At 46.4% G+C, this 18,122-nt stretch overlaps 1 protein-coding gene across 1 annotated transcript in view; it reads right to left on the bottom strand.

Moving 5' to 3' along the window:
- Window positions 1-417: 417 nt before the first annotated feature.
- The window catches only part of LOC106604622 (protocadherin Fat 4), a 98,191-nt gene continuing 80,486 nt past the window's right edge, over window positions 418-18,122 (bottom strand). Inside the window, exons 9-17 of the mRNA XM_014199440.3 lie at window positions 13,677-18,023; window positions 12,098-12,202; window positions 11,507-11,814; window positions 9,187-9,272; window positions 8,338-8,517; window positions 7,875-7,999; window positions 7,508-7,725; window positions 5,283-5,544; window positions 418-3,551 (exon numbers count right to left, since the gene is read on the bottom strand). Of these exons, the coding sequence (XP_014054915.3) occupies window positions 1,648-3,551; window positions 5,283-5,544; window positions 7,508-7,725; window positions 7,875-7,999; window positions 8,338-8,517; window positions 9,187-9,272; window positions 11,507-11,814; window positions 12,098-12,202; window positions 13,677-18,023 (7,535 nt within the window). The 3' untranslated portion in view covers window positions 418-1,647. The remainder of the gene's footprint in view (window positions 3,552-5,282; window positions 5,545-7,507; window positions 7,726-7,874; window positions 8,000-8,337; window positions 8,518-9,186; window positions 9,273-11,506; window positions 11,815-12,097; window positions 12,203-13,676; window positions 18,024-18,122) is intronic.

Raw genomic sequence — 18,122 nt, 5'->3', positions numbered from 1 at the left:
GGCTCCCCACTCTCTCTCTTCGTGGCCCCTCTCTCTCGATGACGGAGAAGATAAGCATGTTGCATACCGGATCACCAGGCTACAAAAAAATAGTTCTACTCAATAAGCCAGATGTAAATAATTGTTGAAAGCAATAGAGGGCCCTGCGTCGCCGAGTCCGCGGGATGTTGTGCTTGGCTGCCAGCACTGTGGCTCAGTTTCATTTAGGTCCTCAATGGCCTTTTAAAATGTTTTGTTCAATTCAGCACATGCTTTATTTAAACTCTGCTCACAACAGTCTTAGAGTCCTTAGAGTATAAAATACCATACCACCCACATTATTGAGCTGCAATCTGAGCACAAAAGGTGCCCCCCCCCCACAAGATTGCAGTGAGATTGCTTACCACATGACATGCTCACTTTGTATTGAAAGAGACCTTTAAATAAATACTTTTTTATTCTGTTATTGGCTTTTTACATGTACAAAGCATAAAGTGTGTTATAGTTTTATCAAAAGTGGAAAATACTGACGTTACATATGTAACAAATGTAAAAGATAAGTCTTCAATCTTACTTTCCCTGAAAGTAAGAACACACTTCAGAATGTGAAAATATCCATAAAAACCCATTTTAAGTAATTTAAGTTAATAAACAGTACAAAAAGTAGAAACCATACATTTAAAAATAATGCACAAAAACACTGACAACGATGACATCCATGATTTCCCATGAATAGAAAGAAATGTACACAAGTTCATAGTCTTAGTAGGGTGGGGTTCACGTCATGACGGGATGGATCAGCTATCATCGGCCGAACCTTTTGGCTGGTCAAATAACACTCAGGCTCGGGGGATTGTGACCCAGACTATTCATCACAGAACCTTCCCGTCCCAACCCCGCCAACAGAAACAATAGTATCCTCAGCATCCTTAAATCCTCAAATGTCTATAAGGCAGGGACTTGATTAATCCTAGCTCTTGGAGTGCTTAGCCAGTCATCTGAGAGAACACATACAGCCAGAGAGCGGTTATCGTGCTTGGGTCATAACATTGGCAGGCCTCGATTACCGTGCAAGCAAAGTGGTGTGCTCATTTTTACACGAGGGCTGTATCTTGATGCCTAGAGGTGCAGTAGGATCATACACATATGCTTCCTTTTAAAAATGAGAAATGGGACAAAAAAGACACAGGCTGGGGTTTCTATTGCTATGGCCTTTGGAAATTCTCTTGTGAGTGTTTCAATGCTATCGCTCTTCTTATCTTTCACTGGTGAATGTGACAGAAGTTTCGCAAAGGAGCGGCATTATTGGTAATACAGACCAGCTACATTTGATGAAGATCAACTTTAGCTTTGCAGTCATCAAATTGAATTCAGACACAGGATTTTTGTTCCAACCATTCAGTGTTAATGTATAACGCATAATGAGACCGCAGAGACGATTGTACAATTAGTGGTCTGGAAAGGACTGGTATACTCTTCCAAGGGGCTAACTCCATTAGAAGTAATATTACAGGTGTCATTTTCTGCTTTACTGCATTGAAGTTTGTCTTATTTCCACAAAGAAATTAACGGAGACGGCTAGCCCAATGTTCTCTGCTTCTTATCTACATCGGCTTAGTTTCTCTTTTAGAGAACATACCATACTGTACAGGATTGTAATAAATAGTCTCATACATATTGCTCGGCCTCCCCTTCGTTCAGAATGGTCACTGACCCATCCCCACTGTTCATCTCAATGTTCATCTCAATGTTCATCTCTTTCGCGGCTGCGTTCTCCGGCAGCAGGGCCAGGTCCTTGAACACATCTACGTAATGGCCGAAGCCTGGGCCCCAGTTCAACAGGTTGTCCCAGTTGAAGCCCCCGGCTTGTTGGCCCAGTTTATGGGGCAAAGTGTAGTGGTCTGTCATCGGTGCCTGTGCAGCAGGCCCGCCCTCGGTCCTCCGGCTGGAGTAGCGCCTCTGCTTGAGCCGACCGCCGTAGTCCTCATCGTCGGCATCTGACTCGTTGACCTGCGACAGCTTGGGCACCCTGGAGCTGTAGGCCACGGGCTTCTCCCGGTCGTACTCCATCTCTGAGCAGGTGAAGGAGTCGTGGGAGTCGCTCTCAGATGACGACTCCGGGGCAGGGATGCCATCGGCTGGGTTGCGCACCCGTGACAGGGGCCTCCGGCAGTCCTCTTCAGACGAGGAGCGGCCGTGGTCGGCGCTGCAGATGCTGGGGTTGCGGGGCCGCGGCGTGTTGAGTCGCTCCACCTCCTCAATGGACAGCCCCACGGGGGGCCCTGTCTCCAGGGGGATCTGCTCGATGGGCTGCTTGAGCCGGCTGCCAGGCCTGGAGCTGTGGCCCCCCATAGTCTGGGGGCTCTTGCTGCGTCGGCCCAGCCGGTTGGCATAGTTGAACATGGCTCCCTGCTGGCCCATCTCATTGTGGTGCAAGTCAAGAGGGCTGCCATCCCTGCGGGCCAGGTTAAGCTCTCTGGTGGGGGTGTTGCGGTAGAAGGACGAGGGCTTGGTGAACGGGGCCGGGCTGTGCCTGGAGAGGGGGTTGGGAGTGGGGCAGGCTGAGTGGCTATGAGGGGTGGACCTCAGGGCTTGGCTGTACTGGGGCTGGTAGGTGTAGCTGGTGGCCCCCAATGGCAGGGGAGACTGTCTGGCGAAGCCCAGAGGGCTGTGTCTCTGGATGGAGAACTTGGGCGTGTGGCTGCGGAACTGCTTGTAATGCTGGATGATGTCGGCGTCGGACGGGGCGATGCTGCTGGCGTTGTCTATGTCATAGTGCTCCATGTCTGCCTCAGGCATCTGGCAGGGGGCACAGGGGGCGCTGGGGATGGTCTCATTGTTGTGGGGAATGTCCGTCTCGTCATATATCAGGTAGGGGTTTTCCCTCTCGATGATGTCAGGCTTGGGGTTCCCCTCAGGCTGCTTCCTCACCGTCATGTCATCACCGTACGGCGGGATGTTATCTGGGTCGTCAAAGGCCACGTTCTCGCTCCCTTTTTTCTTCTTCTTCTTCTTCTCCTTAGGCTGCTTCTCCTCCTTTGGCACTTTGGTCTTGTTGCGGCCCTTGCAGTGGTTGCAGAGGATCAGACTGAGCACCACCAGGGCCAGGGCTGTGGCACAGCTTCCCACAATGGCCGGCACTGCCCAGATGGGCAAGGTAAGCTCCTTGGCCGTGGGGCTCGGGCTGCAGATGAAGCCGCCATTGTTGGCCGTCTTGCAGAGAGTGCCCTGAGGGCATTGAACCCCCAGGCACGCCACCAGGGTCTCGCAGGTCTTGCCAGTATAGAACTCAGAGCAGACGCAGGTGTAACTAGAACGGGGACCAGGGACGCAGCTCCCTCGGTTCTGGCAAGGGCTGGAGGCACATTCGCCGGGTGGAAGGCACTGGTAGGTGTACCACTGGTTGACGCACATCAGGCCGTCCCAGCAAGGGCTGCTCTCACACAGGTTGGGCCCTCTGCAGCCGATCTTAACGGCTGAGCTGGTCTTGGAGATGGTGATGGCGCTGTGATCTCCACTGAATGGTAGATTCTCCCCATTGTATTTCACATAGGCCAGGCAGCCGTCAAAGCCTGCAGGAAGAATAGGAAGAGGTGTTCAGTAAACAGGAAGTAGTCCTGGATGGTTATTAAGACAACACAGTGGCTTGGAAGATCATAGTTTCCGAATGACAAGTTTGATTGCTTTTCAGAATTTGCAATGAGGCTGGGATCGCCTCCTTATAATTAACAGGAACTGAAAGCTATAATCAGAACTGGGGGAATTTTGTCGGCTATTGGTTCAGCATCGATTAAAATCTCAATGAAATTTTTTCATGGAAAATACCTCGACAGATCACATTCTCAAATGGGTAAATTCTGAGAGAAACCAATATGATTATTTACTAAAACATGGGAAGTCGATGCCAGACAATCTAAATTCAGACCTCATATTGCTTCAAGACATCCATGTGGAAGACATTTTTTGGTGACCAATTCAAACCTTTGCTTTCATATTGCCTCACAATGTCCCTCACAGATGTAAACATGTTTATTGAATTTATCCCAATATAAATGAAAACCATTTTGTCCTATTCATTATAATCTTACTAGTTGAATGCACACAACTGCTTCGATACGCATATTGAGCGAGGGTCAGTTCTTATTTGGTGCAGGCGTGGCCCCAAGAAACCGTGACCAGATTATCAGTGTGCTAGGCAAGGCAGCCTGCCATAGATCTGCGTGTTCAGAGCGTGTTTATTTTGAAATATATCCTGGACCTTGCTGTGTGAAAGAGGCCAACAAATCATTCAAATTGCTCATTTTTTTTACCATATTAGTCCAGTCCATAGTATTAAGTCATTTTCTTTCCCCTAAAAGTCAGACATTTACAGCGGTGCATCCCTCCCTCTGGAAGCCCTCTCGTTCACCCTATCCAAACTATTTTCAAGTCAGAGTTGAGGACATTTGATACGTGATTTAGGCCTAACCAAAGCCGAGGTTCCAGAGAAAAGAGATGAAAACATGAAAGCATCAAAGGCGGGGCTCCCCCACCTAATTCAACTAGTTTCACATTAGTTATTGTCTAGAAATGATCCGTCAAAGAGAGCAACATTAACTCTCTTCTACTGTAAATATCTCACAGGCAAATATGTGTCCAACGTCAAAAACACAATTTACACTAGCTCCAGACAGCAGGACTGGAACACCACCTAATATGGTCAACATAATACCTTTTATTCAGTGAAAAAGGTATCTACCATTCACATACTACACTGTGTGTACAAAACATGTCTTTCCATGACAGACTGACCAGGTGAAGGCTATGATCCTTATTGATGTCACTTGTTAAATCCACTTCAATCAGTGTAGATGAAGTGGAGGAGACAGGTTAAAGAAGGATTTTTAAGCCGTGAGACAATTGAGATATGGATTGTGTATGTGTGCCGTTCAGAGGGATAACGGGCAAGACAAAAAATCTAAGTGCCTTTGAACGGGGTCTGGTAGTAAGTGCCAGTTTGAGTGTGTAAAGAACTGCAACCCTGCTGGGTTTTTCACACTCAACAGTTTCCCGTGTGTATCAACAATGGTCCACCACCAAAGACATCCAGCCAACTTGACACAACTGTGGAAAGCATTGGAGTCAACATGGGCCAGCATCCCTGTGGAATTCTTTCAACACCTTGTACAGTCCATGCCCCGATGCATTGAGGCTGTTCTGAGGGCAAATGGGGGGGGTCCAACTCAATGTTAGGAAGGTGTCCCTTAATGTTTTGTGCACTCAGTGTATTACAATAACAGCAACTTCACATATCACCAACTCACCTGATGCAATTTTCTGCTGGGTGGGGCCAGAGGGGACACCACCGAGGGACATGGTCAGGACGTTAAGACCCCCAAAGTCCTGGGTGGGGTGCTGGATGAGCTTGAGGAGGGCTCCGTCCACATGAAGGGAGGTGGCTGAGCCGTTTTTGAAAATCTGCAGGACGTGCCACTGGCCATCTGATAGGACCATCTCCCCCAGGGTCCTCTCCACCTTGCCCCCCACACCCGCGTCAGAGATGTAGTGGACATTGCCATTTTTTAGCTGGGGGGAAAGAGACAGAGATGAAGTTAGATGGATGGATTGATGGATGGATAGATGCACATGTAGACAGATGGACGGACACAGAGGGGCGGACACAGACAGACGGACACAGACGGGCGGACACAGACAGACGGACGCAGACAGACGGACGCAGATGGGCGGACGCAGATGGGCGGACAGACATAGATACTGTATTGTATATGTTTGTTGGGAAGGAGAGCTTGGAGAAATGGACAAGCATGATGATATGATTATATGCTCAGGCTCTGATAATGCTCAACTCTGGGATGTTGTTGATGTTTCATTTCAGTCGGAGAGTTGTTCTTGTTTTGGAATTCTATTTACAGTATCGTTACTGTAACAGGTAGGACAGTTGATTGAAAACACATTTTCCTTTACAATAACGACTGTTGCAGTTAGGTTTGCAAAGGCAGGGTGTATTACTGGAAACTTTAGAAGTTTACCAGTAAACTACCAGAATTGTGGTATCTTTCAAGGATTTTACGTAATCTATCACAAGACATCTAGTGGCCCTTTTGGGTACTTCAGATTATCACAGGTGTCCCCAATAATCTGTGTCCCTCTGTGTGGCCTTATCATGTAAAATATCTGAAATGATTAAATAATACAAAATAGAATGACACAGCTGTAAAACATTATCCTAAATATAAACCATCAACTTAGTGAATACCATTGGAATGAGGGTTTTAGCATGAAATGTCTTTATACATTTTTTTTACTAACTTTTATTCATTTTACTATGTCAATATGTATTTGTTGGCAATGTTTTCGCATCAAACTGGTGGTAGTTGTGAAACAAGTCAATAGTTGGAAATGAATGCCATTGTTGACTTGATGATTTTTTCATTAAATAAGCTATTTTCTCTGGAACCATATGGTCTATCTACTAGAAACAATATGAACACAGATATAATAAATGAACACTATATATAAATACATATTTCTTTGAAGTTATTCAAAATTACGATAGATTTCCATTGATTTGCTGTTAATTACCAAAATTACTGAAGATTCCGGTAACTTTGGTAAATTACCAGTCACTTTGCAACCCTAGTTGCAGTGCAGAGGAAAATGTTGCATGTGCCAAATACCAGTAAACCAGACTGATATTATTATTATGATCATGATATGTATGCAGGACCAGTAAATGGTATTACTTTCAATATACATAAACTATATCCACACGCAATAAGAGTTCATTGTATAAAAGTAATGAACCAATATGACTTTCTCTTAGAAAATGAATGTGTGCCAGGCATTGTGTATGGTAATCTCATACATTTCAGGAGGAATTGATTTTAAAGGTTCACGACAAAATCTGGAAAAGAAAAGTCCCGCGAGCCAAAAACACAGGAAAAGAGATCTGGAGAACCAATTAAACTTATCTCTTTTACATTATTTATACTCCTGTACAAGTTATTCTCCTTTTCTAGGGTCACACAGTACATTCAATATTGCTCTTTGGGCTGTATGGTAGTAGTGGTAGGGGGGATTCTGGGGGCCTGCTCTGCACTGGAAAACACAACCAGAGAGACCCGGTGTGTCCTGGAGGAAAGGAAGTGGACTGGGGGAAAATGGAAGAGGATGAATGCGAGCTCAGGCCCTTGGGCAGCTGCCCCGAATCACTCAGAGCCTTGAAGTGTATAGCAGCAGATTGAAGGAGCATATGGAGCATATATATATATATATGGGTAATGGGAGGAGGTGATGAAGACAGGTCCCCTTATAGCTTTGACTCAGGGATGGGGAGCTAAGGGAGGACTGTGTGTATGTGTGACATGTTTACGTGTGGATCTCAGGATGACGACCGAGTAGCAAATGGAGAAACTGACAAATATACTAACATGCCTGTATGTACGCTCACTTGTGCCTCCGGATGCTTTGGGAACAGCAGACACATTCTAGCATGTCTCTGGCATCGCTCCGTGGAGCCTCCCTTTACCTTGATGGTGGTGTAGTTGCTGCTCTCCTGGACATGGAGCAGGGTGCCACTCTTGCTGCGGGTGCGGAACTTGACCTCAAGGCTGCTGGGCCCAGAGAGGTCAGAGGTCAAGCCCATGAGGCTCTGGCGTAGCAGAACGTCCCGTTTGGGGCTCTGGCGCATGGCGTAGTCAAGCCGACCAGTCCCGTCCAGCGAGAGAGCCGTGTCGGCCGTGATGTCTATGAAAGAATAAGAAGCACAAGTCAGGGCAGGGTAAATCAAAGGAAATGATACAATCTGCATCTGAGTGATGGTCAAATTCACAAGAAGTGTGTGACTCAGACTGCAAGCACAGTCAGCCAAAATTCCCCTCCAAAGGGATTCTTACATTTCTCGCAGTTTTTGCCGGTGAAGCCCTCCATGCATTTGCACTGCTGCCAGGACCAGTAGTCAATACAGGTGCCCCCATGTCTGCAGGCGTTGGCTGTGCAGGCTCCCTCCAGTCTGGGACATCTACGGACAGACAGACAAGTCAGCCCCCATGGTGGACAGCGGGCCCTCTATAGGACCCGGCAGATGCAACTCCTCCAATACAAAAAACATAAAAGACCCAGGGAATTAGCATATTAAAAGATCTGTCCTCGCCACTATTCACAACAAACTAAAAGAAAAAATCTCCATTCTACTATTCCAAAAAAACTGTATGTCTGCTATTTATATCAAAGATGGCTTTTCAGCGGTTCTTGAGGGTTGAGAGCTACAGAGAATGACCAGATATCCTGCTGGGAGAGTTTGGGGGTTGAGTAGGATGGAAGGATGTAGGAAAGAAAGAGGTAGGGAGAGAGCTAAACCTGTCAAGGATGCCATGGGATGCCAGGGCCTGACTGGGCTCCAGTGGGCGGCCGTTGACGGCGAACTCCATGATGCAGCCCACAAAGTCGTGTGTGGCGACCTGGCCACGGTGATGAAGGACGGGCTCTATTGACCTGACGCCTCCCACCGAGAGCCGGTTGGGCCCAACGTCCAGGATCCTGCAAGGAGGAGAAGGAGAAGCCACTGGGGGTCAGCGCCTCTCACAACAACATGGCCCTACAGGGGTCCGGGCCCTCCGCAAATAAACTGCAGCAGACCCTCCTCATCTGCCAGATCGCTCACTCAGACAGTCTCACACACAGTCCTCCCCCTATGGATCCAGACAGTTTTTCACTCTGGGCCTCTCACAATGCTAAACGGTACACGTGATGTCCATGTATGTGTTTACAGACACTATGGTTTACACAAGCCAACGTGCATATGCAAGGGTTCATTGAGAACAGTCGACATGATGGATGGGTCCACAGACCGTTCCATTCTTTGCAGAGACATGAGATATTGTTGTACTGTTGATATTTTCAACTTCCCAGAATGAGAACCAATAGTGACCGATGAGGATGTTTGTATAAATTGAAGGTGGCCAGAAAGAGCTACTCTGACAGTGAACAGCTTCAAATGGCATTATGTTTCTCTCTCTCAGGGAATTATGTTTATTTACTACAGTATATCATGGAAATAAAGTGCTATTTGCATCTGGAAATAAATGTTTCCCTTATACCCAAAGTATCTTCTACCGAACTGAGCCTTTCACTATGTAGTTGACAGCTGGGTGTACGTTGCCAGGATGGACTGTGTGGTAAGCTCTATGTAATGTTATGTGTTCTTACCAGTCAGTATGGACAGCCACGTTGCTCACAGCACAGTAGCCTGGCTCCTGATCGTCCCCACACAGATCGACTGTCAGGGACGCAGCCTGAATGACGAGAGGAGCAGAGACACGGTCACGCACATGTTATTCTGCTTTGACTGTACAGCACACATACAACACAAAACAAATTACCACACACGTTGCACCTTCCTGATGGTTGTACCAGCACAGACAGTAATATCTTACTCAGATGAGCACTCCAGTTTGCAGGAAGACAGACAGACAACAGTAAATACAACTACATGACGGATTTTGTAAGTTACAATTAATGTTATTTTCGATAGCATACTGTATTTGAAACCATCATTATGAAGACGCAGTAGACCTACATGGAAATCTAAAATTCCCTAAGATATGACCTTTACTGTTAGCCAAGGCTAATAATTGTTCTACTTTCTCTTTAATTCTGTGGTCTCTGAAGCTTGACTGAGGTGAAAAAAGAGGTGGCAGGAGAAATGAAAAGTGTGTGAACGTGTTGAAAAACCATGACAGCATGCTCCACATATACCAAGATCTTAGGTAAACACGGAGCGGCCTGCTCGGAACGTGAGCACAAATCATCCAAGAGATGCCAGAGAGCGTGACCCCACCCTCCCTTCCTGCGCTAATCGCTAACACAGAAACGTACAATTTACGAGGCAAAAGAACAACAAGGGAAAAAAAGATTCATTTGTCTCAGGGCTTTGTCGCTGAAGGGCAAGGGCTACCATTCGGCGCCAGATGGGCATTTTTATTAATGCCTTTCTCTCAGATCAAAGCCCCTGCAGCCTAACCACAGCGTACACACACTGTCAAGTGTCTCACGAGTGGCGAAGGGTTTTCTCGAGGAAACACCCTCTGAAAATGGATATAAAATGTGACAAAAGACCAGGAGCATTGTTTCTGTTTGCTTAACTTTCAGGGAACAGAGTAAACACCGCAGATCAGCGATGTCACAACATAAGAGGGCGGAAAAGTGTCACTGGAGATCAACTTTTTCCAACGACCAACTTTCTGGATGACAAATCCATGCTATTGTCTTCCATTCGCCATTATTATTTATGTGAAAAAGTCAGGTTCAACACTTGTTGAGGATGAAAACAGAATGTGGATGCTAAAGGGTGTGACTAGTTGTAAATTATTTATGTGAGGCCTAAAACCAATCTCATTCCTCACAATGGGATGGAATAGGAAATAAGGCAAAAATAGCCTTGAGAAGAACGTTACAACAAATTGCAAATGACTGTATTACAAATGTAAGCTGCATTAGTGTTCTTAGAGGTCATACTCATAACTATTGCTGTTATAATACAGAGTATAGATAATAGAAATTATGCTTGCTGGGGTGCAGCTTTCAGTTGGGTGAACTAGAATATTATTTACATATAAACAACAGTGTCCTTGACTCTCTCGGTGTCTCCTACATTACTAGGACTATGACTGGTGTCTGGTTATCACATCTGCTCAGAATCCAAAAGTGGAGGAACTGAAAAATGCCCTTCACAGTTACAGCCGCGGGAAGTAAGGGTGCCGAGGGTGCTGCAGCACCCCCTGATATATTGGAGAAAAAATACTCGTCAGCAGAGCGGAGAGAAATAGATAATACGCTCTGTTTTCGTTCTTCTAGCTCGGTTAAGAACCTCAACATCGTAATTCCTCAACCTACACATAATATTTGCAGCGCATCGCATTTCTCACTACATGTTGTGCACCTGTCTATCCTGTCACTCTCTCAAAGCTGACAATTTAATGATTTTGCCAGTTTCCTATGAAATCCCAGTGCACGGTGGGAAATGACAAATCTGAAGTCCAGCAGGAGACTTATACAACTTTGGACAGGCTGGTAATTTTTTTAGCCCCACCATTGAACAACTGGCAGAGAAACAACTAGATTCGGAGCAAATAGAAGGAATTTCAGAGTCTGAGGCTATTTTGGAGGCCATATTGTAAATCACAACAAGCAATCAAATATAATTACAACTATGAAAACTATATGCAGGACTACCAGTGTGTGGGCAGTTTAATTATCATCTCACGGTGCAAAAAAAAGAATATGAGGCCAAATTTGGACGCTGCTCTCAGCTATAAAAACCCAGGAGGTCATAACTGCTATTGAAACATAAACTAGTCTTCTATATAGGCCTACATGTGGGGGCTTTAGAATGTTACTCTACATATGTGCAATTATAGGTCCATAAAACCATTGACTTCAAACCAAATATATTTTCCAACTGTTTATGGTGCAAAACAAATAAAAACAGCTTGGTAATAAAGCCATATATAACAAAAATGCCTCTCACCATTCCAGCTCTCCTTGCGATGACTGTGTGGAACTGTCCATCTGAAACTTTTATCATGGTGATTAGTTTATAGGTCCCGCTTCCCAAGTTAAACGAGAAGCGCATCCGTCCCTCAAAGATCTCCAGAGCCAGGAATTCCGCCTTGTCTCCGGTCTGGTTGTCATGGTTGTACATGAGGAGAGCGTTGCTCTTTAGTGTGGCAAACTTGATGTAGATGTAGTTGTTGTTGGGATCCAGGCTCGGAAACTCCATGTAGGACAGCTCCTCAAAGCCGTAGCTGTTGAGTTCACAGTGTTTTCCAAAGACCCCTGAGGAGGAAAGGAATGAAAAAAATGAAACAGGGATGTCATGAATAATTCACCATACTGCATCTACAAAATCAGCACATAGCTGGGAATCTGTTGTCATCCGCTATCATAGGCTAACCATAAGGGTATCATGCATAGAAGAGAGAAACAGTTACACAACATACAGTATGTGAATAAATGTGACATGGAGACATGCTATCCACAGTGTCATGCTATCCCCAGTCATTTTGCAAATCCAGATAGTTTTCAATCATGTAGCAGTTTCCTCTAAGTTAATACTTACCAAATGGACAATGACAGTTATACCCATCCACTCTGTTCTGGCAGGAGCCGCCATTAAAACATGGGTTACACTCACAGTGATTGATGATGGAATCACATGTTTTTCCTGGGTTCACAAAACAACACAAATTAAAATGAACGAGGTGGGAAGACGTGGGGGCAAACACAGGAAGATGTGGGGGCAAACACAGTTCATGTTTTTTTTCTTCCTATGGCACCCTGTCACTGATGCTTAAAATCACAGAGTGTCTACGCCATGGTTTCCCACTCAGTCCTGGTGCCACCCGCTTGGTGCACGTTTTGGTTTTTGTCCTAGCGCAGCTGATTCAAATAATCAAAGCTTAATGAGGAGTTGGCTATTTAAATCAGCTGTGTAGGGCTAGGGCAAAAACCAAAATGTGCACCCAGGGAGGGCCCCAGGACCGAGTTTGGGAAACCTTGATCTAGGCTATTGTAATCTTATGAGCTTCTTTGAAACTTGCATGTGTGAAAAAGTAGAAAAATATATAGAGATTTTAGAACTGTAGACTTCATCTCTGAAGTCAATGAACTAAAGCATGATGAAAATATGATGAATAACATAAGACAGTACAATAACAGACAGAACAAGGTATGCAAGGGGCGACACTGACAATGGCCTGCAGCTTATGTATTTTTAAGCATTTTTAAGACTCCTGTACCATTATAAAAATGATTTCACCACAACCAGGCATGGGAAATGGGAAGTGTAGAGTTCAAAGGGAGGGCATGCACATTTCTGTAAGTCAAAAGGTGCAGTTCTTCAGGAGGGCCATTTGTCTTGATGAAACGACAACGTGTGTCGTCATTTGTTATGGCCATAATCAAAAAAGACAGTAATGACTGGTGCTGAGGCAAAATGTCTGCTGTTGATCATTGGAAGTGTCTATCAGCCACTACAGCCAGCAGCTGATCAAACAGACATGATTCAAACTATTGTTCTCATTTATGCTTCTCCATGTGCACTCCCTTCATTAAGAGTAATATTATTGTATTTATCACAGCATCAAATTCAAGTAGGGAGGGAGTGATTTACACAAAAATAGAGTGGCTAATTATCTATAGTTCACTTTTTTTTTTAAAGTATCTTTAAGGATCTGGAAGGATCCATCTTTAATACATACTAAACCTCTCAATGTTTGAACATAAGAAAGATGAGCAGAGCCCTAAATATTAAAAATATGCTTAAGTACTGTAGAAAGAAAGGCATGCAGAGGAATATGAGACTATATGAGACTAGTGAACTGTGTGCAGTCCACAGTAAGGCCCTTACTGGGGTCAATTTCGCATCATCCTTTTTATTAAAGTAAACATGACAAGCTGATATGGATCAAAGCTGATACCCCCCAACTTGTAATCGTAAAACCAAACAGTTTTGGGTTTTTGGCAGTCAAGCCTGTATGCTAGGGTTACAACACCTCTTGCATTCGTTTGGAGGCAAATATTGTACTTGGACAAAAAAGCGTGAGTCATGTGCAGTGTGTGTATACTTGAGCCTAGCTGAACATCTGTGGTTGTGTTGCTCATAAAATCTAAATGGCTCCTAAGGCGGTGTACGGTACCTGCAAAGCCAGATTTGCAGAGGCAGTTGAATCCACCGGGGTAATTCTGGCACAGCGCTCCGTTCTTGCAGGGGTTGGAGAGGCATTCGTTGACGTCCCTCTCGCAGGCCATGCCTGTGAATCCCTCTGGGCAGGTGCAGGAGAATCCCCCCACTAGGTTGTGGCAGGTCCCGCCGTTGTGGCACGGAGATGGCAGGCACTCGTCTATATCCATCTCACACAGCGCCCCTGCATACCCTGGTCTGCAACTGCAGGCGTAGGGCTGATGGGGGTGGTTTGAGACAAGGATCACCGGGACACTATCCTCTGTCTTCATATCTGGCCCCACGCTAAGGCGCCTCTTGCAGCTTCCCCCATTTTGGCATGGGTTACGTGTGCAGGGGTCGTGATCCACTGAGTCTATGTGCACACCGCTCTGCCTGTGCAGAACATCTTTGATGCTCTGAAAGAAGGTGGCAACTCCACTGGGGTTGACATACTGTCCGTGGCTTCGCTTTATGGCAGCCATCAGGAATGTTTGGTTGTTGAGTTCAAAGGCGCCATACAGCTGTACTCCAGTGCCAAGCCCTGCCAGCTGTGAGTTTGCGATACGGACAAAGCTGAGGTAGTGATTGGTGAGGAAGGTGGTAACCCCCTGGGTACGGAGGCGAATCAGGATACTATTGTCCACAGTGGCGTTGGTGAACCCCATGAAGAAGACCCGGACGTTACTGCTGACAGAGCCGTGGACACCATCACTACTTCGGACAGCTAATTCGAATGTTCCGTCTGTTGAGCGGGCCTTTGAGTTGAGGTCACAGGTGCCTGTTGGGATGGTGAACAGACTGGATGACGGAGGGGTCAAGGAGCAGTGAAAGCTGTCCTGGATGTCTGGGTCTTGGGGCTTCACAACCCCAAGGGATCCTCCGGGGAACATGTTTCCGAAATAGTGGATGAAGATCTCCACGGAGCGTGGCTCTGATGGGTTATCATTCTGATCGTTTACTTTTACGTGGACCGTTCCAGTTGAGGACATCTGAGGGACACCGGAGTCCTTAATCACCACAGAGAGGTAAAAGTCGCTGATCTGCTCCCTGTCAATCTCTCGATTGGTGGTCAGCACTCCAGTGGGGCTGAGGCTGAAGTAATTACTGGCTGAGCCGGCGCTGAGCAGACTGTATGAGAATGGACCTTGATTGGGTGACAGGTCTGGGTCGGTTGAAGTAAGAGTTGCGACATCTGTCCCAGCTCGCTGGTTCTCCATGACTTCTGCACTCACCGTCTTCAGAGTAGGACCGTTATCATTAATGTCCTCCAGATTCACAACCAGGGTGGCACTTCCAGTTGCGGAGGGTGAGCCAGAGTCCACAGCTAGCAGAGTCAGGCTGAACACAGGAGTGGTTTCCCTGTCCAGCTCAGCTGCTACAGACACTTGGCCAGTCTGGGGGTTGATAGTGAAGACATTTTTCTCTAAATCTGAGGCTATGGAGTAGGAGAATCTGCTCCAGCTTGGGACAGAGTCAGAGTCCTGGGCACTAACGAAGGTGACCAGACTGCCAGAGGAAAGACCCTCACTGATCTGAACATCATACAGTTCCTGGCTGAAAACAGGAGGATCATTGGCATCCAGGATTGTGATGTTCACGAAGACCTCGTCAATATCAGCCCCACCGATGCTTCCCGCGTTCTTCGCCAGGACTTTGAGTGAGATCTTTTCCTCTTTCTCACGATCGAGGGGGCCTGTGACGTAGATCTGTCCTGTTTTCCTGTTGATGCCGAAGCCCTTTCTTCTGCTCTTCCCGAAAATTAGGTAGTAAACCACTCCGTCATCCCCTTGGTCACGGTCACTGGCAAACACCTCTCCCACCACTGTGCCTGTTGGAGCTGCTTCAGAGATTTCGAAGTAATACTGCTTCGAGACAAAGCGGGGAACGTATTCATTGGCTCCCTTGAGCTGAATGTTGACATTGGCAAAACTACAGCGCTCCTCGTCTGGGACATTGAAGGCCTTCACTGTTAAGTGGTAGACCTGCTTAGCCTCGTAATCCAGGAAACCCTGGGTGGTGATTACGCCTGTGTTTGGATCAATTACAAAGAGGTCGCTGTCTGACGACTGGATCACGTAAGCCATGACGGCATTGGGCCCTGTATCTCTGTCTGTGGCATTCATTTTCACCACCGTTGTGCCACTGGGAACGTTCTCCTGTACCACAGGGAAATACTCATCAGGTTCAAATATAGGTGGGTTGTCGTTAACATCGGTCACATAGATTGTGACCATGACGTAGCTGGTCTTTGCGATCCATCCCCCATCGTTGGCTGTCACTCTGAGTTCATGCTTTTGTTTTTCCTCAAAGTCCAGATGATTGGCCAGAGATAGGACTCCTGTTTTACTGTTCACGGTAAACAGGCCCTTGTCATTACCTGTGGTGATGTTGTATGTGATAAGCCCGTTCATCTCTTTGTCCTTGTCCCTGGCAGAGAGCGTCCTGATGGCTGTCCCCACGGCAAGGCTCTCAGGTATGGTAGCTGTGACTTGGCTTTGGGAGAACTCCGGTGTGTGGTGGTTCTCCTCAGTGACTGCCACTTTCACAGTGGTTCTCGCACTCAGAGGGGGGTTCCCTTTGTCTCTGGCTGTAACATCCATGAGGAACACCTTGTTCATATCTGAGGTGAGTGAGGAGGCGACAGCGACCCATCCACTTTGTTTATCCAGCTTGAACTTGCTAGTGCTATTCCCTCCTGATATTATGTAATCCACCTCAGAGTTGAGGCCAAAATCTTTAAGGTCAAGTGCTATGACTCTGATAAGTTTGGTGCCAACTTTGACGCTTTTAGTGACAGGGGTAAAGTAGCTAGAGGATTCAAACTTGGGTGGATTGTCATTACTATCTACTATGTTTACAATGACTGTAGTTTCACTCATCAATGGCTTGGTCGCACGGTCTGAAGCAGTAATGATGAAACTGTGCCGATTTATGTTTATGTTGCTGCCAGTTGAGTTTTGATATTTTAAATGCTGCTTGATAAAGATTTCTCCCGAGCTTGAATTGATCCTGAAATATTCTGACTGGGACCTGATGAAATAGAATATTTTGCCATTGACACCTTCGTCGGGGTCGGTCGCAGACACCTGAGTAACGAGTGACCCCACCTCTGTAAGCTCAGGGTAGTCCAGGTAGTAAGATGGTCGACTGAATCGGGGGGCATTATCATTTACATCCGTTACAAATATTGTGACATCCGTGCTAACTGTCCAGCCAGAGTCATGGGCAGAAACTTTGGCAATGTAATGGCCAGTGTCTTCCCTATTGAGTGGTCTACTGATAGTTATGTCTCCAGTACTTGGATTGATAGTGAACGGTATACTTGCGTCTGTGATTGAATATTTGCTTATGGCATTAGCACCTGCGTCCTCGTCTGTGGTTGTAACCCTGGTGACAGTGTAACCCACTGGGGCGTTTTCGGGCACTGTGGCGCTAAAGATCTTAGAGAACCTGGGAGCGTTATCATTCACATCTAATACATTGATCAGGACTTTCACAGCTGTGCTTTTGGGAGAATTGCCACGGTCGGTGGCCTTCACTTTGAGGGCATATTGAGCTAGTTTTTCCCTGTCAAGAGGCCTGGTCGTTCGGATTTCACCAGTGGCCCGGTTGACGCTGAAGCTGTTCTCCTTGTTGCCGTCGATAATGGCATATTCCAGCTGACCATTAGGGCCGCTGTCCTGATCCATGGCAGACACCATGAGCACCCGCTGAGGGGACAGGTTCTCCAGTATATCGGCATGGAATGGTTCCCTGTCAAATACAGGGTGGTTGTCGTTTACATCCAGCACTGTGATCTCCACTTTCTCATAGGAGGAATGGGGGGGGAATCCTTGGTCCCTGGCCTCAACCCAGAGCACATATTTCTGAATGTGTTCAAAGTCCAGTGAATGTTTGATTGACAGCTCTCCAGTCAACTGGTCAATGTGAAAGGCATTATCCAGGTTTCCACTGGCGATGTAGTATGATAGGGCCCCACCACGTGTAGAGGCCCCGGTCACTATGGTAACGATCGTGTTTGTGGGTTGGCTCTCTGGGAATGTGAAAGTAGTATCCTTCAGCTTGATGACAGGGAAGTCTCCCCCGGTCACAAACCGGACGGTCACAGTGGTCGAGTCTGTTTTGGGATTGGTTCCTCCGTCTTTCACTCGGACAGTGAGGGTAACCTCCGAGCTGCCTGTCAACCTCTCATTGGCTGTTATGGCTCCTCTTACGGGGTCAATCTTGAACTTGTCAGAGTTGCGGCCAGTTAGAGAGTAGTGGAGCTGAGCATTGAGTCCAGCGTCCTCATCTGTCACCGTCACAGCGAATACCAAGTTGCCTGAAAATGAGAATGAGTGGATGAAATGAGACAAAATCATATATTATACTGTGTAAGCCTGATATAATTCGATATAGAAGAACATTCATATTTGAAATG

The sequence above is a fragment of the Salmo salar genome, chromosome 05, assembly GCF_965601325.2.
Source record: "Salmo salar chromosome 05, fSalSal1, whole genome shotgun sequence".
In the NCBI taxonomy this organism is placed as follows: Eukaryota; Metazoa; Chordata; class Actinopteri; order Salmoniformes; family Salmonidae; genus Salmo; species Salmo salar.
Note: the sequence above shows the minus strand (reverse complement) of the source record. Positions and strands in the feature narration are given on the sequence as shown.